At 40.8% G+C, this 24,542-nt stretch overlaps 2 protein-coding genes across 15 annotated transcripts in view; both read right to left on the minus strand.

Moving 5' to 3' along the window:
- LOC130203001 (A-kinase anchor protein 7-like) overlaps positions 1-6,700 on the minus strand; it is a 54,271-nt gene extending 47,571 nt beyond the window's left edge. Inside the window, 6 exon segments of the mRNA XM_056428900.1 lie at positions 4,717-4,883; positions 4,974-5,114; positions 5,685-5,892; positions 5,987-6,071; positions 6,073-6,172; positions 6,685-6,700. Of these exon segments, the coding sequence (XP_056284875.1) occupies positions 4,717-4,883; positions 4,974-5,114; positions 5,685-5,892; positions 5,987-6,071; positions 6,073-6,172; positions 6,685-6,700 (717 nt within the window).
- Positions 6,701-6,965: 265 nt separating this feature from the next.
- Positions 6,966-23,929, minus strand: LOC130202835 (uncharacterized). Of its 14 annotated transcripts, none has more exons than XM_056428615.1 (23): positions 23,523-23,929; positions 23,218-23,394; positions 22,503-22,643; positions 22,252-22,412; positions 21,630-21,814; positions 18,553-18,621; positions 18,059-18,180; positions 17,890-17,950; positions 14,691-14,843; positions 12,673-12,744; positions 12,471-12,542; positions 12,269-12,340; positions 11,764-11,835; positions 11,623-11,685; positions 11,394-11,465; positions 11,192-11,263; positions 10,688-10,759; positions 10,592-10,609; positions 10,186-10,236; positions 9,798-9,875; positions 9,006-9,047; positions 8,101-8,298; positions 6,966-7,889 (listed from the first exon to the last, which is right to left on the minus strand). In XM_056428615.1, the coding sequence occupies exons 6-23, from the start codon at positions 18,611-18,613 to the stop codon at positions 7,591-7,593; spliced, it is 1,650 nt and encodes a 549-aa protein (XP_056284590.1). In that variant the 5' UTR covers positions 18,614-18,621; positions 21,630-21,814; positions 22,252-22,412; positions 22,503-22,643; positions 23,218-23,394; positions 23,523-23,929; the 3' UTR covers positions 6,966-7,590. The 14 variants fall into 14 exon arrangements, with proteins under 14 accessions (XP_056284590.1, XP_056284587.1, XP_056284593.1 ...); XM_056428612.1 differs by having other exon boundaries at positions 10,186-10,248; positions 10,550-10,609; XM_056428618.1 differs by lacking the exon at positions 12,673-12,744 and having other exon boundaries at positions 10,186-10,248; positions 10,550-10,609.
- Positions 23,930-24,542: the final 613 nt, after the last annotated feature.

Genomic DNA, 24,542 nt, shown 5'->3' on the forward strand with positions numbered 1-24,542 from the left:
GCTGCACAATGAACAGGTGAAGAACAAGAGGGACATATTGAAAAGACTCATTAATTGTGTCATGTGTTTGGGTAAACAGGAACTTTCATCTTCATCATATTTATATCGATGTATGTGTGTGTATACACACACATACATCGATAGAAATATACATATACATGTACGATACGATTCTCTGAATTCTCAGTGTAACTGAGGGTTTTACGTTACTTAATAACACAAGAAACACGACAACTTTATCTTTTTCCGTCTGCTCCTTCACAATAAAAGCCCCGCACCGGAACACTGGTGAACTAATATCTTACATTAGGTTGTTCAGCTGTAGTAAGACGGCAATGAAGGCCTAGATAGAAAATGCACGGCCCGCCACTGCATAATACTGCCTCCACTATCAAACAAGTGAAAGTGAAAGTAACCTGTACACACCCATGACAGATTCACGTGGGAGGAACCCCTTCAGTTTTTTCAGGAGCTGTTCAGCAATCGGCTGAAACAAAAATTTTTATATTACACTACATTTTTTGCAAATATAGACCCGTTTCTACGCATTGCATCTGCATTTAAATACCCTTTGTAATCACACTCGTTGGCTCACCTGATTGTGGATGACGTCATAGAGGGTCCTCCTCAGCTTGAAGTGCTGAGGTCCGGGGAACAGTTCATGCAGATCTTCTCGCCAGCGTCTGGATCTCGGAGTCCGTGAACTCCGCCGCTACAACGAGGTGACGAAGGTCAGAGCAGGAAAAAATTCTTTGTCCTATCATTAATAAAGGTGCATTAATAACACGCGTTATTGGTCCTGTTCCATTTAGGCGAGGCCAGGGCCCAGAAATGCGCGTGCTGGCTCAATGTTACGACTGTCACGCGCTAAATATAATTATATTGCCAATTGCAGGCGGACGAGGCAACATGGCTGCTGTTGAAAGAGAGGTCTATATGTGTGACAGCTCAACAGCAAGTTGTGTTTATACAATCTTTAACTATAGATGTATGGTTTTATTTGATGTAATTATCCTCAATAACAAAATATAAGAAATATAATATTTTATAATATTTTGTAAAAATCACTTACTTTCCAACACACGAGCCGCCTCTGTTGACACGCTTTATTTCCCTCAGTAGGAATGACATGATTTCAGCTGTAGGAAAAACAGGAGGATTAAAAAAAAGTCACATTTATAGCACGGATTCTACTTTCTCTGCGTCTCTTCTGGCTTCACACAAACCTCTGGCCGACAAATTAAAGCAAAAGCGAAAGAGACCTTTAAAGTAGTCGGATCACACGACAGATGACTGCCTTGTTGTAATTTAGTTCATTAGTATCCACCGTTCGGGATAAGCTGTTATTTAACCAAATGAAAAATAAAAGTCTTTGAGTATTTCTCCGAGGTCGCGCTCGTGAGAATCCAAGTTCACAGTGAAATGAAAGTGAAACTTTCAGAAAGGTAGACATTCCTCTTCTTCTTCGGAATTGTTGCATTAGCGCCCTCTACTGGCCGTACACGGAACTCTCCACTTACTCAGTAAACAACTTCTCAACACGTGCATGTGTACAGCAGCGCCAGCAGGGGGCAGCACTGCACCGCTCCTGTCTGAGCCCGCTCAGGTAATTCAGCTCCATTTAGCTTCATTTCATGTAAACTGAAGCTCAATGTTCTGTGTGGGTGGATCAATAATTGTGGATGACATGGCACATCAACAATTCTCAGTAAAAGAAAAAGAAAAGGCTTATTGGTTATGAATATTCTGGGGTCATTTCCACATCTACTCTTGGCTCATTAACCTTTCTGCTGCTTTAAAAGGGTTGAAGAGGATAAGTGGATGTGCTTTAGGTGTTATTGAAGCTCAACAACAATATGATTATGATTCATATATATATACATATATATTAAACATCAACAGTCAGCACAGGATAAATTGACATTGGATTATATTTGTAAATATATGTTCACATATTAGTGTCCATACCGACTAACCTACACCTACCTATCTATCTATCTATCTATCTATCTATCTATCTATCTATCTATCTACCTATCTACCCATTCATCTATCTATATCTACCTACTTATCAATATACTATACCTATCGACCCATCTATCTACAGCAGGCCTATTCAACTAGCCCCGGGCCGGATACGCCCGTTTGAGTTTAACTCTGGCCCGCAAGACTGCCTGCAAATCTGTATAGCTTGGTAAGAAAAATAAAACTGACGGACACGCCTCTTTATACATTGAGACATCTAACCCAGAGCCATTGAGTTTCACTGTTGCCTCAACCAAACCTGTATGGTTACATCTTTATGTTACGCACCTGTGTTGGTTGCCGTGTTACACCCCTACTGGTTTTCAAACCTACTGGTTTCTGCGCGTGCGTTGTGTTCTCTTCACATCTGCAGCGGGCTCTGTCTCGCTCACCAGATTCGCCACACATTCACAAACATATTGCTGGAGATCTTCAAGCCACCGCTCATATCCATTTGGGCGATTATGATTGTATAAGTGAGCAGCGCATCACAGCCACGGAGGAAGAAATACATTTTCGAAAAAATAAAAATAAAAAGATCGCCCGACCTGGTTTCGATCCCTTTCACGCAAAAGGAGTCTGCACTCAAAGACGCGCAGTCTGGCACTGCGCCACCAGATATTAGTTTCATCCCAAGTCATTTATATATTGGCGGCTGTAGCTCAGTGGGTAAGAGGGCCGTCCTTCAACTGCAAGGTTGTGGGTTCGATCCCGCCTCCCATTAGTTGCAAGTTGAAGTATCCTTGAGCAAGGCACTGAACCCCCAGTTGCTTCACTGCAGCCCACTGCTCCTTAATAACTAAGGATGGGTTAAATGCAGAGAACTAATTTCCTTGGGGATTAGTAAAAGTGTATATTATTATATTGATCCATTAAGTCACATTTCTTATGTTTTCATGGGAACAGTTTGGTTGAAGGGATCTGAAACAACTGGTTACCTTGAGCGGATATTTACACTTTGAAACATGTTTATAGTGATGCTTGTTCGCAACACTTTTGCCACACAATACCGACGCATTTTCGTGTGACTGTTTACCTGTGAAATATACATTACTGTTTTTAATTTTTAGCCATTATTTGATCAATATTCTGTGCGGCCCTCACACCCCCCGTGATTTTCTTATTCGGCCCACTTGCTACTGAAGTTGAATAGCCCTGATCTACAGTATATATATATATATATATTAAACAGCAACAGTCAGCACAGGATAAATTGACATTGGATTATATTTGTAAATTGTATACGTTAGTTTTTCTCCATTGCTTTGGCTCAATTCTTGAAACAGAAATTACATTCTCAAAGCTCTTAGTGCATTTGGTAAAATAGCCTATATGGTTCAGCACAACTACATAGATCACCTTCAAAAGGCCATATCTCACCCAAAACAGTTAACTCAAGCTTCAAACCCAAATCATTTTCTCATAAAAATAGTCAGTAACCCCAAAATGAAAACTTCCTTCTCGATTGCTGTGGCTCATCTCTCTCGAAAAAAAAAGGACATTCTCAAAGCTTTAAATACATTTGCCAAAATAACCTAGATGGTTTAGCAAAACACTTTGGCACACCTGCAAAAGGTCATATCTCTCCCAAAACAGACAACTCATCAGTCAAAACGTATTCCTTTTCTCATACAAATAGTCAGTGCCCCCAAAATGAAAAGTCCCTTTGTCATTATTTAAACACTGCGGGTCAAAATGTTTAGATGTTTTGTCAGTATGGCAGTGGACCATAGAAATATCCCTCATGTGCACAATTCAATCTTGGCTTAGTCCTTTGACACTGAATGGTTACTGTAGTCGATGTTTTCTTTCCAGAATACTATGTGTATCAAACAGAAAAAAGATTCATTCAAGAGGAGCCAACAAGGTTTCACATCACATACTGTATTGCACTTATCTTGCCATGGAAACTATTACAGTAATTGCAAAACAGAAACAGAAAATGTGTACAGCAAAAAATGGGGTCAAACAAAAAGCACATAAAAATTGAAATGAAGTATAGCCTACACTACTGTAACAGAACATACAGTAGCAAAGCTGGAGTTCATCCTCACTCTCCTGCTCATCCTCGCGCCACCTCTGTCTGGCCACAGATTTTCGCAACATCGCATTCGATGTTCTCCTCGATGCAACGGGGAAGAATCGCTGCATGACCCAACCATCCCTGCACTGGTCTGCTGTGACATCGGCACAAGCAGCATCGGGGCTCCTGCTGAAGCACCGCCTCTTGGACCTCGAGCACAGCGGAACTGATCTGTGATTGGACACACTTAATTAGCAGCAGCAGACGGACGGGGTAAGACTGAACGGAGGAGGAGGAGGAGGAGGAGGAGAAGAAACTGGGGCAACTTCTGGAGTTAAATATCAGAGATGAGGCAGGGTCGGAAATGTAAAAAAAATAATTTAGGGTTCAATTTTTGCCCCGACCGACTCAAATCCAGGGGCACGTAAAAATAAATTGGAGGCACTTTTTGAAACTTGTTGTAGAAACACACATTTTTACGTGAAATCTTTCGATCAGGTGGTTGAGTTGCAGACAGGAATAATATTGTGGTATTTAGCTCATATTAATATATAATTCCTTAAAAAAATAACTGGCAGATGTAGAGAAGTATCTGCATTTATGTGATGGACGGGACACGATGTGCACAAACTTCCTTGGACCGCAGTGAGGTGGACGGCGCAGCTCACCTGTGTGTCGGTGATGGGGATGGAGACAAAGTAGTTGGGTCGTTGGCTCTCCCTCTTTTTCTTCTTCATCTCAGCATCCTCTTCACTGTCCACTCGTCCTCCGTTGTCTCCTCTCTTCCTCTTCCTCTCCCTCTTCCTCTCCGTCTGGGCTGACTTTGAGCTGGAGACTACAGAAAAGGAGAAAGCAAACGTTACGTTAATTTTTTAGAATTTTTTTTCAAAACTTCATCAAAACACAATATTAAGAATATACATACATCCGAGCTCTTTCCATGACGTGGGGCTGGTCAGAGAAAACGGAAGCTCCGACATTAAAGTACCCAAAGTATCAGCCGCCTTGAGCTGCTTCTTTATCAGTTTCTTCTTCGCCCTCCTCATCTGCGTCCTCGTATGCCTCTCTACTCGAGAGACACAACAATACAACAAACACACATATTGTATGAACATGAAAAGGAGAGCACTTTTATTTATTTTTTAGGACATTTTATTGGGAATCAACTATCAACTGCACTTCATTTGATCACGGAGGTAGAAAAAGACACCTAAAAAGAGGTGAAGACACTTGAAAGAGGAACACATTGGGTGGAGCAACATAATAAACGTGTTAAACTGAAGCTACATGCAAAGATAATACGCATGCAGATTTTTTTTAAAGCGTCACTGGAGCTTTATTGGTTCATCGAGTTATGAAAGCTTTGCAGCTGAACTATGCGACGGGCACATTAATAGAGATAATTATTAAAAAAAGAGAATCAATGAGAAATATATATGAGAATAGTTCCACTGGATGCAAGGTAATAAAGTATTTATTCTCCGTCACATTGCAACGCATATGAAAAGCCCATTGAGGAAAGTGGGCATTAACAATAATAACATATTTTATGCATTTATTTTAATAGCTTTATTAATAACACACCAGTAGTTTCCCCCGTACCTTGCTCTAACAGTTCGACAGGTGCTGAACTCACCTGGCACTGTGGAGGCTCCGGGGGCTTGTTGGACCTCTGTGCTGGCTGCATCCACCCGACCTGGACTCGTCTTCTTCCCCTCCTTTTTTTTGGTCACACCCTCCACCTCCTCCTCTTCCTCATCATCTAAAACAAGTGTCCTCTCTTTGGCCGGCTGCATAGCTGCTGCAGACAGGACTGAGCATAACACAGGGAGGACGAGTGTAACCTAGGAAACCACCATCGTCATCATAATAACAGTGCACTTTTTGTTAACCTAGGTTGTCGGGCAGCATGAGTTTCTTTTCTTTCATGTTAATTACCTTCACTCGGAACCGGTGTGCAGGCAGCTTCAAAAGTAGAAATGGGACGCAGCCTCCCGAGGCGGCGGCGAGTTCATTGACAGCGAAGCAGCCGCTGGACGCGAACCATTTTTGAACACGTGGTTCTGGTCGGTCTCAGCGGGACGCGGCCGAGGCGCGTGACACACGGCCGGGGCGCGTGACCGACTTTAGCTCACGTTCATCTTCCGTGAACAACACGTAACGGCTAACTTAACTCCGGCTAATATGGCCGCGCAAAACTGGTACGAGTAGCCTCAAACTCTCTTCGGGACGGTTACCGACGAGAAACCTCGAGAGACGGACTTCTATTGCGTCCCCGTCGGTAACACGAGTGTGAAATATATCATACAAATAACAATAAATAACGTTGAAGTCAACCGCACGCGCTAACTTGGAACGCCGAGTGGAAGCAGATTGTAAACAATGTTCAACTTCCTGTCTGGTTTTTCAGAGCAAAATAGCGTTTGCTTTTTTCCCTTCAAAATAAAAGCATCGGGCGCTTGACCGAGTGAACATTTGAGTACAAAAGTGATTTATTGTTTTACTTGAAAAATTTAATTAAGTTCGATGTTAAACATTTGTATTTTTAAAAGTCATTCAGGATAAACTATTCATATATAATTACTACTGCGAATGCAATATTGTTCATCAAAACATTACATCTGTATTTTAGAAACTTTGGAGAAACACCATTGTGCAGTTTTACAGTTATACATAGAAACTGTGTCGTTTTCTAATTTGAAATCATTCGATCTGAATGTGACTGAACACACATATTTTTGACAAAAAATACACCAGTAGTGAGGTTAAATGTGCAATATTTACTATAACTGATTTTCTATAAAATCATGTCAAGGCTATTGTTACACTACAGTATGTAAGTCCAAAAGATGAGCTATGTACCTGGTTTTTAATCATAATTACAATGCCATTAAAAAATGGACCCCAGACCAGATGATTACACACTTATTGCATTTATTTGAGAGTATAAGAAATATTAACCATGTCACCTTACATACACGTTCTACAACACAATTATATAGTATGGGACAGCAAAATTGCACACTCATAATTTGAAGCAAACATGTGTTTTCTTTTGCATTAATTATTGAGTATGGTGTTGAGAAAAATAGACACATTTACTGAGCTTTGTGACACTCTTTTATCCTTTAAATTAAGTCCTAATATATACTGAAACAAATTGTAGAATTGATTATTTGACATTTGATTAAAGGAAATGAATGTAATTATAACTCTAAGTCTGATGATCTATAGCAGCTCAAATACTGGATTCAACATTTTTCCTTAAATCTATACAATCCGACTGATAACTGAGCATTGGAAAATTTACAAAATGCAAGTTATATGATGAAGCTTTCGAATATTTAAAACAGCAGAACATGTGCAGATAACTCTTTGTTTAGCTATTTAAACCCGTGAGAAAACAATTATCATTAGACTCTATTCAGTAGCCACGATTATCTTACAAAGGAGGATATAATAATGTTTTCTGCAATGTGTTTTATTTGTTGCTGTTGTTGCAACCCATTACATGAACTGACTGAATACCATCCCAAAAATGTTTACCACGGCTTGCGAAACAAATTCATGGGGTTCAGTTTATTATAGTTACCATCAGCACCCCCGCCCTGGATAGGTCCACCTCTATCTTTACTCCTCCGGATGAAGCTCTCCTCTAATTTGTTTTGTATCTCAGTGACAGCAGCATCATTTTGTTCACACTTCAGTAACCCACATGTCTCATGGTAGAACACGTTGACACGCAACACAACTCTAGCGTCATCGGGCCGCATTTTCATCGAGCTCACAGCCTTGACCTCGTGTGTGTGGTGCATCAACACCAGAACGATCGGTTTATCATCTGAGGACACCGAAAGAGAGCAGGGAGAATGAGAGTCACCAAAATATTGTCTTTCACAAAGACACATCGATATGTTGATAACTAAAATTGGATCATTTAAGTCAGAAATAACTTTCCAATTCAAAATTATTATTTTTTAAAAGCCAAATTGTAAATAAATTATACGCAATTTTTATTTTAATGGGAACGGGCTGAAAAATCCTTCCCTTACCTTTAATATCAACCATGGCTGCATCCACATCTGCCCCAATGCAGGAACTGATTGGACAGAAGACAAACGTGATCTTGTTGTCCTGGGCGCCGCAAGGCCGGAGCCGATTCTGAAATGGTTTCTCCACTTTCTGCATCAGCGTCCGGTCGGTGCCGAAGGTTTTACCGCCGCCGACAACCATCTTGTACAACAACGTGGCTACAGAAAGAAAAATAGTTCTGCATGTGACACAGATTTATACATTTACAAGAACACCAGAGTATAATTATTCTTCAAATATTTTGGATGGATAGCTCAGAATAATCATGGCAAAAAAAAACAACGAAAAGATAACGCCCTCAAATCATCTCTTTATGTTCATTGATACATTCTGTTTAACCCTCCTGTTACCTTAGGGTCAAGTTGACCCCATTCAATGTTTAACCCTCCTGTTACCTTTATATTTACTGACATATTTTACCCGTGGGGTCAATTTGACCCCAGCAATTAAAACCTCCAGAAAATTATTAGAATTAATATTGTTTTCCAAGTTTAAGTGTGAGGTACTATATGTTTGTTTGTTGACTACCGAAATAGCCCTTTAAATATATAAAAAAGTTGATATTTCTTATATGTTTGACACAGTGAAAAACAGCCTGGGGTCAAATTGACCCCAAAGAACACCGACATTAAACATTGAATGGGGTCAAATTGACCCTAAGGTAACAGGAGGGTTAAAAAAACAAAAAACATGACAGTGTCTTATAACTTTACGTTGATAATAGACAAAGTACAGTTTTGCCATAAGGAAGGTTATGAGTAAACCTTCTCTTTAGGAACTTGTATTGGAGAGCTAACACAGACAAACAGCTCCAGGAGGGACAACAACCTAAATTTGAACTGGGTCTAATTATCACGTGACTTACGTTCCACAACGTCCGGTACAGACAAAATGATGAAGGGCTCTCCTAATTTGAAACACAGCGTTATCAATCAGTCAGATGGATTTACACAACCAGTCAAAAGTTTTAAATCTCCTGCCACAAAAGCGTGATTGGGTACAGAGGACGGCTCTATATTTTTCTTTGGTCTTTTATTGATTTTGAAGGTGAGAGAGAATATTTCGATTTTTTTTGTAATCCTCTTAACAGATGTTATTGCGAATGAATGGTTTGCAACAAAACGTATAAAAACTTCATCAAAGCATAAATCGGAGGTGAGTCGAGGGTTAGCCGAACATACGATGGACTGACGAATCCCAGTTTAGATCCGTTTATCTAACCACTGAGTAGACTAAAGGTAAAACATGTTTCCAATAGTTTTCTCCACCTTTCTTTCTATGTTAAAATATATATATATTTTTAAACATTGTTGAAGGAAAGATGAAAAAAACGAGTATAAAAAGCAATTCCCCAGCGTACGTTTATTAAAAGTCCCAAAAACTTGGAATTAGATTTCAAGCCATTAAACTTTAAGCCGAGTCCGATATTATTCCCCAACACACAATTGTACCCCACTGTGGGCTTTGTGTATGATTCAATTCACTGGATAAAAAAAAGGTATTTCCGTATCATAAGGCTAATAATGCATTTTTTTTAAATTGCAGACAATGAACAAACATGAGAATGAGATTCACAAGAAAACTGTAGTGGGAAGAGGAAGAAAGAGTTACCTTGTGTAACCTCAAACTGGATAAAACATGAGAGAGAGATATTCACCTCCTGTGTCTTGTTGAAAGCCATCACTTTTGCCACCGTGGGCCTTAACTCGATAAGCGGGGGCTGAAGCACTTGGACCTAACAGATAGGAAAACGGCAAAATGCAATTACTGACTCCGAATGAAAATATGAAGAGGAAGAAAGTGAAAGTGATATTTTCTTTGTGGTTCCTGGGGACCAGTGGGGCCAATTTGTTTAAAGTTTTGACCAATGGCATCTGAGGTATCTAAATCTGGCAAAGAGTCAGCCACATAAAAAGCATTATTACTTAATGACTCCAAATCTTTTAGTATATATATTTCAAAAATCAACTTAATTTTTTCGCCTCCATTGGATTCTCAAATACTAATGATTGAACATGTGTGGCGTTAAGGAGAGGGAGATTCACCTGTTGCTCCGTATTGAAAGCCATCTCTTTGGCCAGCCGGGGCTGAAACACCTGAGCGATGCTCTGTTAGGAGAACGGCAAAATGCAATTACTGACTCCAAATAAAAATATGAAGAGGAAGAAAGTGAGATTTACTTAATGGTTTCTGGGGACCAGTGGGGCCAATTTGTTTAAAGTTTGGACCAAAGGCATCTGAGGTACCCAAACTTGAAAAAGAGTCAGTCACATAAAATGACATTATTACTTAATGACTCAAAATCTTTTAGTATATATATTTCAAAAATCAACGTAATTTTTTCGCCTCCATTGGATTCTCAAATACTAATGATTGAACATGTGTCGCGTTAAGGAGAGGGAGATTCACCGTATTGAAAGCCATCTCTTTGGCCAGCCGGGACTGAAACACTTGCATCTGAGTGATGCTCTGTTAGGAGAACGGCAAAATACAATTACTGACTCCAAATGAAAATATGAAGAGGAAGAAAGTGAAAGTGATATTTACTTTGTGGTTCCTGGGGACCAGTGGGGCCACTTTGTTTCAAGTTTGGACCAATGGCATCTGAGGTACCCAAACCTGGCAAAGAGTCAGTCACATAAAAAGCATGATTACTTAATGACTCCAAATCTTTTAGTATATATATTTCAAAAATCAACTATTTTTTCGCCTACATTGGAATCTCAAATACTAATGATTAACTTCACATATATATTCCTATATGTAGCAGGGTGAACAGATGTTTAACAGGTGGCAACGGGTGGTCGTTCGTGGCTCGTGGCAGCTGCTCGGTGGCCAGATGTTCACGCAGTTGTGTCGGATTTAGTGGCATCTAGTGGTGAGGTTGGGAATTGCAACCAATGGAATATCCCTCCGCTCACTCCTCTCTTTCCAAGCATGTCGGGGAACTACGGTGGCCTTGAGGTCAGGTACAAATGCAAAAAGGGGTGCAACATGGCGAACTATGTTTACATAACATGAAAATATGAAGAGGAAGAAAGTGAGATTTACTTTGTGGTTCCTGGGGACCAGTGGGGCCAATTTGTTTAAAGTTTGGACCAATGGCATCTGAGGTACCCAAACCTGAAAAAGAGTCAGTCACATAAAATTATATTATTACTGAATGACTCCAAATCTTTCAGTATATATATTTCAAAAATCAACATATGTTTACATAACATGAAAATAGGAAGAGGAAGAAAGTGAGATTTACTTAATGGTTCCTGGGGACCAGTGGGGCCAATTTGTTTAAAGTTTGGACCAAAGGCATCTGAGGTACCCAAACCTGAAAAAGAGTCAGTCACATAAAATGACATAATTACTTAATGACTCCAAATCTTTTAGTATATATATTTCAAAAATCAACTTAATTTTTTCGCCTCCATTGGATTCTCAAATACTAATGATTAAACATGTGTGGCGTTAAGGAGAGGGAGATTCACCTGTTGCTCCGTATTGAAAGCCATCTCTTCGGCCAGCCGGGGCTGAAACACCTGAGCGATGCTCTGTCAGGAGAACGGCAAAATGCAATTACTGACTCCAAATAAAAATATAAAGAGGAAGAAAGTGAAAGTGATATTTACTTTGGGGTTCCTGTGGACCAGTGGGGCCAATTTGTTTCAAGTTTGGACCAATGGCATCTGAGGTACCCAAACCTGGCAAAGAGTCAGTCACATAAAAAGCATTATTACTTAATGATTCCAAATCTTTTAGTATATATATTTCAAAAATCAACTCTATTTTTTCGCCGAACTTGGAATCTCAAATACTAATGATTAACTTCACATATATATTCCTATATGTAGCAGGGTGAACAGATGTTTAACAGGTGGCAACGGGCGGTCGTTCGTGGCTCGTGGCAGCTGCTCGGTGGCCAGATGTTCACGCAGTTGTGTCAGATTTAGTGGCATCTAGTGGTGAGGTTGGGAATTGCAACCAACGGAATATCCCTCCGCTCACTCCTCTCTTTCCAAGCATGTCGGGGAACTACGGTGGCCTTGAGGTCAGGTACAAATGCAAAAGGGGTGCAACATGGCGAACTATGTTTACATAACATGAAAATATGAAGAGGAAGAAAGTGAGATTTACTTTGTGGTTCCTGGGGACATGGGGAGCCAATTTGTTTAAAGTTTTGACCAAAGGCATCTGAGGTACCCAAACCTGAAAAAGAGTCAGTCACATAAAATGATATTATTACTTAATGACTCCAAATCTTTTAGTATATATATTTCAAAAATCAACATATGTTTACATAACATGAAAATATAAAGAGGAAGAAAGTGAGATTTACTTTGTGGTTCCTGGGGACCAGTGGGGCCAATTTGTTTAAAGTTTTGACCAAAGGCATCTGAGGTACCCAAACCTGGCAAAGAGTCAGTCACATAAAATGATATTATTACTTAATGACTCCAAATCTTTTCGTATATATATTTCAAAAATCAACATATGTTTACATAACATGAAAATATAAAGAGGAAGAAAGTGAGATTTACTTTGTGGTTCCTGGGGACCAGTGGGGCCAATTTGTTTAAAGTTTTGACCAAAGGCATCTGAGATACCCAAACCTGAAAAAGAGTCCGTCACATAACATGGCATTATTACTTAATGACTCAAATTCTTTTAGTATATATACAGGACTGTCTCAGAAAATTAGAATATTGTGATAAAGTTCTTTATTTTCTGTAATGCAATTCAAAAAACAAAAATGTCATGCATTCTGGATTCATTACAAATCAACTGAAATATTGCAAGCCTTTTATTCTTTTAATATTGCTGATTATGGCTTACAGCTTAAGAAAACTCAAATATCCTATCTCTAAATATTAGAATATCATGAAAAAGTATACTAGTAGGGTATTAAACAAATCACTTGAATTGTCTAATTAACTCGAAACACCTGCAAGGGTTTCCTGAGCCTTGACAAACACTCAGCTGTTATAAATCTTTTTTTTTACTTGGTCTGAGGAAATATTCAAATTTTATGAGATAGGATTTTAGAGTTTTCTTAAGCTGTAAGCCATAATCAGCAATATTAAAAGAATAAAAGGCTTGCAATATTTCAGTTGATTTGTAATGAATCCAGAATGCATGACATTTTTGTTTTTTTAATTGCATTACAGAAAATAAAGAACTTTATCACAATATTCTAATTTTCTGAGACAGTCCTGTATATTTAAAAAATAAAAATCTCAAAATACTACTGATTAAACCTATGTGACGTTAAAGGGTACCTGTTGAGATCGCGAATATGTAGCCAGATCAAAAGATAATGTGTTTCTAAAGGTTATTCATGCACTGACGGTCCAGTATTCAATAACAATACGTAGTTTAGGCTGTTCAAAGTCCCTCAACTCCGACAAGCTTCCTTGCACTGGTGCTTGAATATGGCGCCGGTGGTGTGACGTCACATCGTTGATAGATCGACAGCCAACCACAGCGGATGTGTTCAGAAACCAATGTAAACAACGTCGAGCGCTCGCAAACAAATGCTGAGAACTTGATAATAATAAAGAAAACGGGCGAAATATGGACGATGAAAGATTGTCAGATTCAGCAACTGGATACTTGTATGAACCATTAAAAGCAGACTATCCCCATTTAGTTAATTGTGACAGCGATAGCGATGATTCTGATGAAGTTGATGCCGAAGGACCGCCGGTACAGATGCTTCACCGTGCGGACCGTGCACGCAAGTCGGCGGACGTTTGGTGCAGTTGTGGGAAATGCAGGGACTCACGCATTTCGGTCTTATCTCACGCACTCCCGCCACACATCGAATTCCTCACGCAGAAAAAACCTCTCGGCTATTTAATGCTTGAATGCAGGGGTGCTCAATACGCCGATCGATTGTTCCGGTCTGTGCGCATTGGGATGGAGCAAAAAAATAGTCACTAGCACCCCCCCCCGTCAACAACTCTTTTCGGCTCGATGCCGGCGCGCGCAACGGTCAGCTGTATCGGGTGCTGATGGAAATCTCACGCTTGCCTGTCTTCAAAACTTGAGAGCCCTGGAAATGTGTGCCACAAAAAACAGACATAGAGTGCATTTGTTGTAAAGAACACGAACTTATGTCCGATGATATCGTGACATTAGACCTAATCTGCTTTACACAAAAGCGTGAGCTTGATAGCTACATCGCGCATAAGCCAGCGCTGGAGATGTCTTTCATTGATGCAATGTTGGGCCGACATGTTCGGGGGCCTGCACCCGAGGGAGAACTGTCAAATCGGTAAGTTTGAGCAACGCGTGTAGAAGTGGCTCCGGATTGGCTGAATTCCTTTCAACGACTCTACGTCATAGTGACCTTTGACATGAGTAAATAACTGGCAATATGTCTGCGCACTGAAGCGTTCACGGACTCGGAATGTTGACAAAGAAATTTAAAGCCTCGGGCTATGCGTGACTTGTTGACAATAGCGGTGGGGAAAATATGATTTATTTGATGCGCCTAATGGATGTAGCACGTTGTTGTTTTGGGCTACAGGTACCCTTTAAGGAGAGGGAGACTCACCTCCTGCTTCTTGTGAACAGCCGTCGGTTTGGCCGCTGTCCGGCTGATCTGCGATGAATTTTTCCAGAAGGCCGATGTGAGCATCCACTTGGGTCTTCCTGTCCTTCAGGATTTGGAGGTAATCAACCAGGACCCCGTTGTTAGTCAGAGCAGCTGGAGAGAGAGAGAGAACCCAGCTGGGCGTGTTAGAATCTGGATGACCGTTTGCATCTGGATGGGGGACAGTTATGTCAGCGCTCAGGTCGGCCATCGAGAGCGCCACTCAACCCCAAGGACGGCAGGCGGAAGTTACGTAGGTACCTTAGGAAGGAAGCAGGAAGTGTCATGATGCCATGCAAATATAATTAAAGAGACTGAGATGGAGTAGTGCCAGTGAAATGTGTGTGGCTGCAGGAGTTAATACTTTACAAGCTCTTTTACGAAATGTTATGTAAAATTCATCTGCCGGGTTGATGACTCCGAAAATGAAACCATCATGGTTTGATCAAATATAAAGTTTAGGACGACACGCTGCCATCTGTGGAGACATTGGTACAGCTGTCTATTTATAAAGCATTCGTAGTTCTAGGTATTTTTCTTGTGATTTTGTATGTATTTTATTCTATTTAATGCTTTGTACCTTGAGTCTGAAAAAAAGGTTTGATTCTTAGAAAGAAAACAACGATTAATTTGACTTACATACGGACAAATAAGTGTTGAATTCAGACGGGTGGTTCACTTGTTTATGTTTTATATTTGGGTTAGGTAATAATAAACCTAAGCGCTGAAAACAATTATTACTGTTTAATAGGGCTGTCAGCGTTAACGCGTTAATCTATGCGATTAATGTGGCCGTGATAACGCACTAAAATATTGTTAACGCAATTAACGCAATTTTTTTATTTTTTATTTTTTTATATACTTTATTAATCCAGTGTCAAACCGCGGCAGTGCGGTTTGACACTGTTTCCGTTTTTAAAACAATTATTTATCCGCGAAATCAGTCGGGTTTCCTCCTCCGCTCCTTCCTCCCGTTTCCCCCTCTGATACACAGAGGAACAGAGGGGCGACGGGTTGGGTGACGCGGCGCGGAAAGAACTCGTCACACGAAACCTTCAACGTGATTGGTCAATCCGTTTGTCTGTCAACATTTAGCGAAAAAACAACCAAGTAAACAACTCAGTAAATCACAAGGACCTCCCACCACAGATGTGAGGCTCATTAGCAGCCTGTCAGTCAGAGAAGCAGAGAACACGGCACGAGGACAATGTGCCTCAATATATAGAGCTGAGATTGTTCTGGAATGTTTGATGTATAACACATGGGGATGTGTAATATGCAAAAGTCTTTAAAAGGTGAATTTACATTTTTTTGTAAAATGTATAAAATGCCCCCAGCCTCCAGAGGGTTAACGTGACATATTTGAATGTCAGTCAGTTATCAAGGCCACTGGTTCTGCTGTTCAGTGTTAAAGATGACAGGACCAATGGGGTCTCAATATACTTCTTTTTTTTTAACTAATCTGGATGTTTCACTGAAGAAACAATTTATCATCCACGATATTAAATACCTCGCTGGCACTTTATAGGTAGGAGCCTCTTTGAAAACACAGCTCTGTGTGAAGTTTGGTCTTTAAAAAAGAATACAAAGGGATTACTCGTTCATTTAGAAGATTTAGTCTTTAGAAGAAAAAAAACCTTTTAATCGCGATTAATCGCGATTAATGATTTTCAAAATGTGCGATTAATTAGTTAATTTTTTTAAATCGATTGACAGCCCTACTATTTAATGTAATTGTGGTGAAAACCAGGACAATTTGGACCAACTTTCTCGCACAAATGGAGACATTACACATTTACATAATACCAGTGGCGGGCCGTCAGGGCCAGCAAGGCCTTCTCTGCTGGCCTAAACATCATCAGAATATATTTTTTTTTCTAAATATATTTGCCCACAAATATGTATTCACTTATTTCCCAGAGTAAGAGTTTTTCTCTTAATTTCATAGCGTTCCTCTTGGTTGCGCTGCTGCCAGCGCCAGGTTGAGATTTGGAGGGCTGGTCTTTATCTTAGATCTTTTATCCAATCATATTCAGCCATCGTGTGTTGCCAGGGGGCTAACATCTGCCCTTAGGCCTTCAGAATCAACATTGCGGGCGCTGGTAGCTTCAAGTGAATGGGAATGACGATGTTGTGTCAACCAATCAGCTTTAGAGTTGGCTCCTCTAGGCCTTCGAGAAGGCCCGGAACCGGCACAGGAGCAGCGAGCAGGCGGAGTGCTGCACGCCTTTTGATTGGATTACCAATATTGAGAGGCGGGTCTATGGGCAGGTAGATGCAGAACCTCAGAACTAGGAAACTGAATTTGATAAACGAAATAATTCGCGTACTACTAAGCTGTTTGTTCAACCCACAATGGCGGAAGGAGGAGAAGATATCGATTTGGTCGAGGATATAATTATAAGGCCATTCTCAACGAACTTTAAGACCGGCGCCGACGCTACAAAGCCCGTCACAGGCGGGACAGGGGCTCGCTCGCCACTTTCAAAGTTCCAACTACGAGCGCTACCGATGGCTCAGGCTCCGAGAAGCTCTGCACACCGGACTGCTGGGGATGCCTGTTGCAAGTGATCGATTTGGTGTTGGGAGCCACACTGGCTTTGCAAACTTGAGTTGTCTAACCGAGGCAGCAACGAGACACCAGAGTACGACTCGGCACCTACAAGCATCGGTGCTTTGACAACTTTTGGGGACACGGAGCGGATCTACAGATCAACGAACAAGCGGCAACGGAGCTGCACAATGAACAGGTGAAGAACAAGAAGGACATATTGAAAAGACTCATTAATTGTGTCATGTGTTTGGGTAAACAGGAACTTTCATCTTCATCATATTTATATCGATGTATGTGTGTGTATAAATACACACACATACATCGATAAATATATATACATGTACGATACGATTCTCTGAATTCTCAGTGTAACTGAGGGTTTTACGTTACTTAATAACACAAGAAACACGACAACTTTATCTTTTTCCGTCTGCTCCTTCACAATAAAAGCCCCGCACCGGAACACTGGTGAACTAATATCTTACATTAGGTTGTTCAGCTGTAGTAAGACGGCAATGAAGGCCTAGATAGAAAATGCACGGCCCGCCACTGCATAATACTGCCTCCACTATCAAACAAGTGAAAGTGAAAGTAACCTGTACACACCCATGACAGATTCACGTGGGAGGAACCCCTTCAGTTTTTTCAGGAGCTGTTCAGCAATCGGCTGAAACAAAAAAATTTATATTACACTACATTTTTTGCAAATATAGACCCGTTTCTACGCATTGCATCTGCATTTAAATACCCTTTGTAATCACACTCGTTGGCTCACCTGATTGTGGATGACGTCATAGAGGGTCCTCCTCAGCTTGAAGTGCTGAGGTCCGGGGAACAGTTCATGCAGATCTTCTCGCGTCAGCGTCTGGATCTCGGAGTCCGTGCGTAACTCCGCCGCTACAACGAGGTGACGAGTTGGGTCAGAGCAGGAAAAAAATTCTTTGTCCTATCATTAATAAAAGGTGCATTAATAACACGCGTTATTGGTCCTGTTCCATTTAGGCGAGGCCAGGGCCCTAGAAATGCGCGTGCTGGCTCAATGTTACGACTGTCACGCGCTAAATATAATTATATTGCCAATTGCAGGCGTTGTGACGAGGCAACATGGCTGCTGTTGAAAGAGAGGTCTATATGTGTGACAGCTCAACAGCAAGTTGTGTTTATACAATCTTTAACTATAGATGTATGGTTTTATTTGATGTAATTATCCTCAATAACAAAATAAAAGAAATATAATATTTTTATAACATTTTGTAAAAAATCACTTACTTTCCAACACACGAGCTGCGTCTCTGTTGACGCGCTTTATTTCACTCAGTAGGAACGACATGATTTCAGCTGTAAGAAAAACAGGAGGATTACAAAAAAGTCACATTTATAGCACGGATTCTACTTTCTCTGCGTCTCTTCTGGCTTCACACAAACCTCTGGCGTCGACAAATTAAAGCAAAAGCGAAAGAGACCTTTAAAGTAGTCGGATCACACGACAGATGACTGCCTTGTTGTAATTTAGTTCATTAGTATCCACCGTTCGGGATAAGCTGTTATTTAACCAAATGAAAAATAAAAGTCTTTGGAGTATTTCCTCTCCGAGGTCGCGCTCGTGAGAATCCAAGTTCACAGTGAAATGAAAGTGAAACTTTCAGAAAGGTAGACATTCCTCTTCTTCTTCGGAATTGTTGCATTAGCGCCCTCTACTGGCCGTACACGGAACTCTCCACTTACTCAGTAAACAACTTCTCAACACGTGCATGTGTACAGCAGCGCCAGCAGGGGGCAGCACTGCACCGCTCCTGTCTGAGCCCGCTCAGGTAATTCAGCTCCATTTAGCTTCATTTCATGTAAACTGAAGCTCAATGTTCTGTGTGGGTGGATCAATAATTGTGGATGACATGGCACATCAACAATTCTCAGTAAAAAAGAAAAGAAAAAGAAAAGGCTTATTGGTTATGAATATTCTGGGGTCATTTCCACATCTACTCTTGGCTCATTAACCTTTCTGCTGCTTTAAAAGGGTTGAAGAGGATAAGTGGATGTGCTCTAGGTGTTATTGAAGCTCAACAACAATATGATTATGATTCATATATATATATATATATATTAAACATCAACAGTCAGCACAGGATAAATTAACATTGGATTATATTTGTAAATATATGTTAACATATTAGTGTCCATACCGACTAACCTACACCTACCTATCTATCTATCTACCTACTTACCTACCTACCTACCTATCTATCTATCTATCTACCTACCTACCTATCTATCTATCTATATCTACCTACTTATCAATATACTATACCTATCGACCCATCTATCTACAGCAGGCCTATTCAACTAGCGGCCCGCGGGCCGGATACGGCCCGTTTGAGTTTAACTCTGGCCCGCAAGACTGCCTGCAAATCTGTATAGCTTGGTAAGAAAAAATAAAACTGACGGACACGCCTCTTTTATACATTGAGACATCTAACCCAGAGCCATTGAGTTTCACTGTTGCCTCAACCAAACCTGTATGGTTACATCTTTATGTTACGCACCCGTGTTGGTTGCCGGTGTTACACCCCTACTGGTTTTCAAACCTACTGGTTTCCCTGCGCGTGCGTTGTGTTCTCTTCACATCTGCAGCGGGGCTCTGTCTCGCTCACCAGATTCGTCACACATTCACAAACATATTGCTGGAGATCTTCAAGCCACCGTTCATATCCATTTGGGCGATTATGATTGTATAAGTGAGCAGCGCATCACAGCCACGGAGGAAGAAATACATTTTCGAAAAAATAAAAATAAAAAGATCGCCCGACCTGGTTTCGATCCCTTTCACGCAAAAGGAGTCTGCACTCAAAGACGCGCAGTCTGGCACTGCGCCACCAGATATTAGTTTCATCCCAAGTCATTTATATATTGGCGGCTGTAGCTCAGTGGGGTAAGAGGGCCGTCCTTCAACCGCAAGGTTGTGGGTTCGATCCCCGCTCTCCCCATTAGTTGCAAGTTGAAGTATCCTTGAGCAAGGCACTGAACCCCCAGTTGCTTCACTGCAGCCCACTGCTCCTTAATAACTAAGGATGGGTTAAATGCAGAGAACTAATTTCCCCTTGGGGATTAGTAAAAGTGTATATTATTATATTGATCCATTAAGTCACATTTCTTATGTTTTCATGGGAACAGTTTGGTTGAAGGGATCTGAAACAACTGGTTACCTTGAGCGGATATTTACACTTTGAAACATGTTTATAGTGATGCTTGTTCGCAACACTTTTGCCACACAATACCGACGCATTTTCGTGTGTGACTGTTTACCTGTGGAAATATACATTACTGTTTTTAATTTTTAGCCATTATTTGATCAATATTCTGTGCGGCCCTCACACCCCCCGTGATTTTCTTATTCGGCCCACTTGCTACTGAAGTTGAATAGCCCTGATCTACAGTATATATATATATATATATATTAAACAGCAACAGTCAGCACAGGATAAATTGACATTGGATTATATTTGTAAATTGTATACGTTAGTTTTTCTCCATTGCTTTGGCTCAATTCTTGAAACAGAAATTACATTCTCAAAGCTCTTAGTGCATTTGGTAAAATAGCCTATATGGTTCAGCACAACTACATAGATCACCTTCAAAAGGCCATATCTCACCCAAAACAGTTAACTCAAGCTTCAAACCCAAATCATTTTCTCATAAAAATAGTCAGTAACCCCAAAATGAAAACTTCCTTCTCGATTGCTGTGGCTCATCTCTCTCGAAAAAAAAAAGGACATTCTCAAAGCTTTAAATACATTTGCCAAAATAACCTAGATGGTTTAGCAAAACACTTTGGCACACCTGCAAAAGGTCATATCTCTCCCAAAACAGACAACTCATCAGTCAAAACGTATTCCTTTTCTCATACAAATAGTCAGTGCCCCCAAAATGAAAAGTCCCTTTGTCATTATTTAAACACTGCGGGTCAAAATGTTTAGATGTTTTGTCAGTATGGCAGTGGACCATAGAAATATCCCTCATGTGCACAATTCAATCTTGGCTTAGTCCTTTGACACTGAATGGTTACTGTAGTCGATGTTTTCTTTCCAGAATACTATGTGTATCAAACAGAAAAAAGATTCATTCAAGAGGAGCCAACAAGGTTTCACATCACATACTGTATTGCACTTATCTTGCCATGGAAACTATTACAGTAATTGCAAAACAGAAACAGAAAATGTGTACAGCAAAAAATGGGGTCAAACAAAAAGCACATAAAAATTGAAATGAAGTATAGCCTACACTACTGTAACAGAACATACAGTAGCAAAGCTGGAGTTCATCCTCACTCTCCTGCTCATCCTCGCGCTCACCTCTGTCTGGCCACAGATTTTCGTCAACATCGCATCTGATGTTCTCCCTTGCGATGCAACGGGGGAAGAATCGCCGTGCATGACCCAACCATCCCCTGCACTGGTCTGCTGTGACATCGGCACAAGCAGCATCGGGGCTCCTGCTGAAGCACCGCCTCTTGGACCTCGAGCACAGCGGAACTGATCTGTGATTGGACACACTTAATTAGCAGCAGCAGACGGACGGGGTAAGACTGAATGGAGGAGGAGGAGGAGGAGGAGGAGGAGAAACTGGGGCAACTTCTGCGGTTAAACATCAGAGATGAGGCAGGGTAAGAAATGTAAAAAAAATAATTTAGGGTTCAATTTTTGCCCCGACCGACTCAAATCCAGGGGCACGTAAAAATAAATTGGAGGCACTTTTTGAAACTTGTTGTAGAAACACACATTTTTACGTGAAATCTTTCGATCAGGTGGTTGAGTTGCAGACAGGAATAATATTGTGGTATTTAGCTCATATTAATATATAATTCCGTAAAAAAATAACTGGCAGATGTAGAGAAGTATCTGCATTTATGTGATGGACGGGACACGATGTGCACAAACTTCCTTGGACCGCAGTGAGGTGGACGGCGCAGCTCACCTGTGTGTCGGTGATGGGGATGGAGACGAAGTAGTTGGGTCGTTGGCTCTCCCTCTTTTTCTTCTTCATCTCAGCATCCTCTTCACTGTCCACTCGTCCTCCGTTGTCTCCTCTCTTCCTCTTCCTCTTCCTCTCCGTCTGGGCTGACTTTGAGCTGGAGACTACAGAAAAGGAGAAAGCAAACGTTACGTTAATTTTTTAGAATTTTTTTTCAAAACTTCATCAAAACACAATATTAAGAATATACATACATCCGAGCTCTTTCCATGACGTGGGGCTGGTCAGAGAAAACGGAAGCTCCGACATTAAAGTACCCAAAGTATCAGCCGCCTTGAGCTGCTTCTTTATCAGTTTCTTCTTCGCCCTCCTCATCTGCGTCCTCGTATGCCTCTCTACTCGAGAGACACAACAATACAACAAACACACATATTGTATGAACATGAATAGGAGAGCACTTTTTTTTTTTTTTTACATTTTATTGGGAACATTTAACAGCCTTAAGTCCATGCTATCAACTGCGCGGAAGTAGAAAAAGACACCTAAAAAGAGGTGAAGACACTTGAAAGAGGAACACATTGGGTGGAGCAACATAATAAACGTGTTAAACTGAAGCTACATGCAAAGATAATACGCATGCAGATTTTTTTTAAAGTGTCACTGGAGCTTTATTGGTTCATCGAGTTATGAAAGCTTTGCAGCTGAACTATGCAAAGGGCACATTAATGGAGATAATTATTTGAAAAAAGAGAATCAATGAGAAATATATATGAGAATAGTTCCACTGGATGCAAGGTAATAAAGTATTTATTCTCCGTCACATTGCAACGCATATGAAAAGCCCATTGAGGAAAGTGGGCATTAACAATAATAACATATTTTATGCATTTATTTTAATAGCTTTATTAATAACACACCAGTAGTTTCCCCCGTACCTTGCTCTAACAGTTCGACAGGTGCTGAACTCACCTGGCACTGTGGAGGCTCCGGGGGCTTGTTGGACCTCTGTGCTGGCTGCATCCACCCGACCTGGACTCGTCTTCTTCCCCTCCTTTTTTTTGGTCACACCCTCCACCTCCTCCTCTTCCTCATCATCTAAAACAAGTGTCCTCTCTTTGGCCGGCTGCATAGCTGCTGCAGACAGGACTGAGCATAACACAGGGAGGAAGAGTGTAACCTAGGAAACCACCATCGTCATCATCATAATAATAGTGCACTTTTTGTTAACCTAGGTTGTCGGGCAGCATGAGTTTCTTTTCTTTCATGTTAATTACCTTCACTCGGAACCGGTGTGCAGGCAGCTTCAAAAGTAGAAATGGGACGCAGCCTCCCGAGGCGGCGGCGAGTTCATTGACAGCGAAGCAGCCGCTGGACGCGAACCATTTTTGAACACGTGGTTCTGGTCGGTCTCAGCGGGACGCGGCCGAGGCGCGTGACACACGGCCGGGGCGCGTGACCGACTTTAGCTCACGTTCATCTTCCGTGAACAACACGTAACGGCTAACTTAACTCCGGCTAACATAGCCGCGCAAAACTGGTACGAGTAGCCTCAAACTCTCTTCGGGACGGTTACCGACGAGAAACCTCGAGAGACGGACTTCTATTGCGTCCCCATCGGTAACACGAGTGTGAAATATATCATATAAATAACGTTGAAGTCCACCGCACGCGCTAACTTGGAACGCCGAGTGTAAGCAGATTGTAAACAATGTTCAACTTCCGGTCTGGTTTTTCAGAGCAAAATAGCGTCTGCTTTTTCCCCCTTCAAAATAAAAGCATCGGGCGCTTGGCCGAGTGAACATTTTAGTACAAAAGTGATTAATTGTTTTACTTGAAAAATTTAATTAAGTTCGATGTTAAACATTTGTATTTCTTAAGTCATTCAGGATAAACTATTCATGTATAATTACTACTGCGTATGAAATATTGTTCATCAAAACATTACATCTGTATTTTAGAAACACCATTGTGCAGTTTTACAGTTATACATAGAAACTGTGTCGTTTTCTAATTTGAAATCATTCGATCTGAATGTGACTGAACACACATATTTTTGACAAAAAATACACCCGTAGTGAGGTTTTAAATGTGCAATATTTACTAGAACTGATTTCCAATAAAATCATGTCAAGGCTATTGTTACACTATGTAAGTCCAAAAGATGAGCTACGTACCTGGTTTTTAATCATAATTACAATGCCATTAAAAAAAGGACCCCAGACCAGATGATTACACACTTATTGCATTTATTTGAGAGTATAAGAAATATTAACCATGTCACCTTACATACACGT

Source organism: Pseudoliparis swirei, chromosome 12 (assembly GCF_029220125.1).
Source record: "Pseudoliparis swirei isolate HS2019 ecotype Mariana Trench chromosome 12, NWPU_hadal_v1, whole genome shotgun sequence".
NCBI lineage: Eukaryota > Metazoa > Chordata > Actinopteri > Perciformes > Liparidae > Pseudoliparis > Pseudoliparis swirei.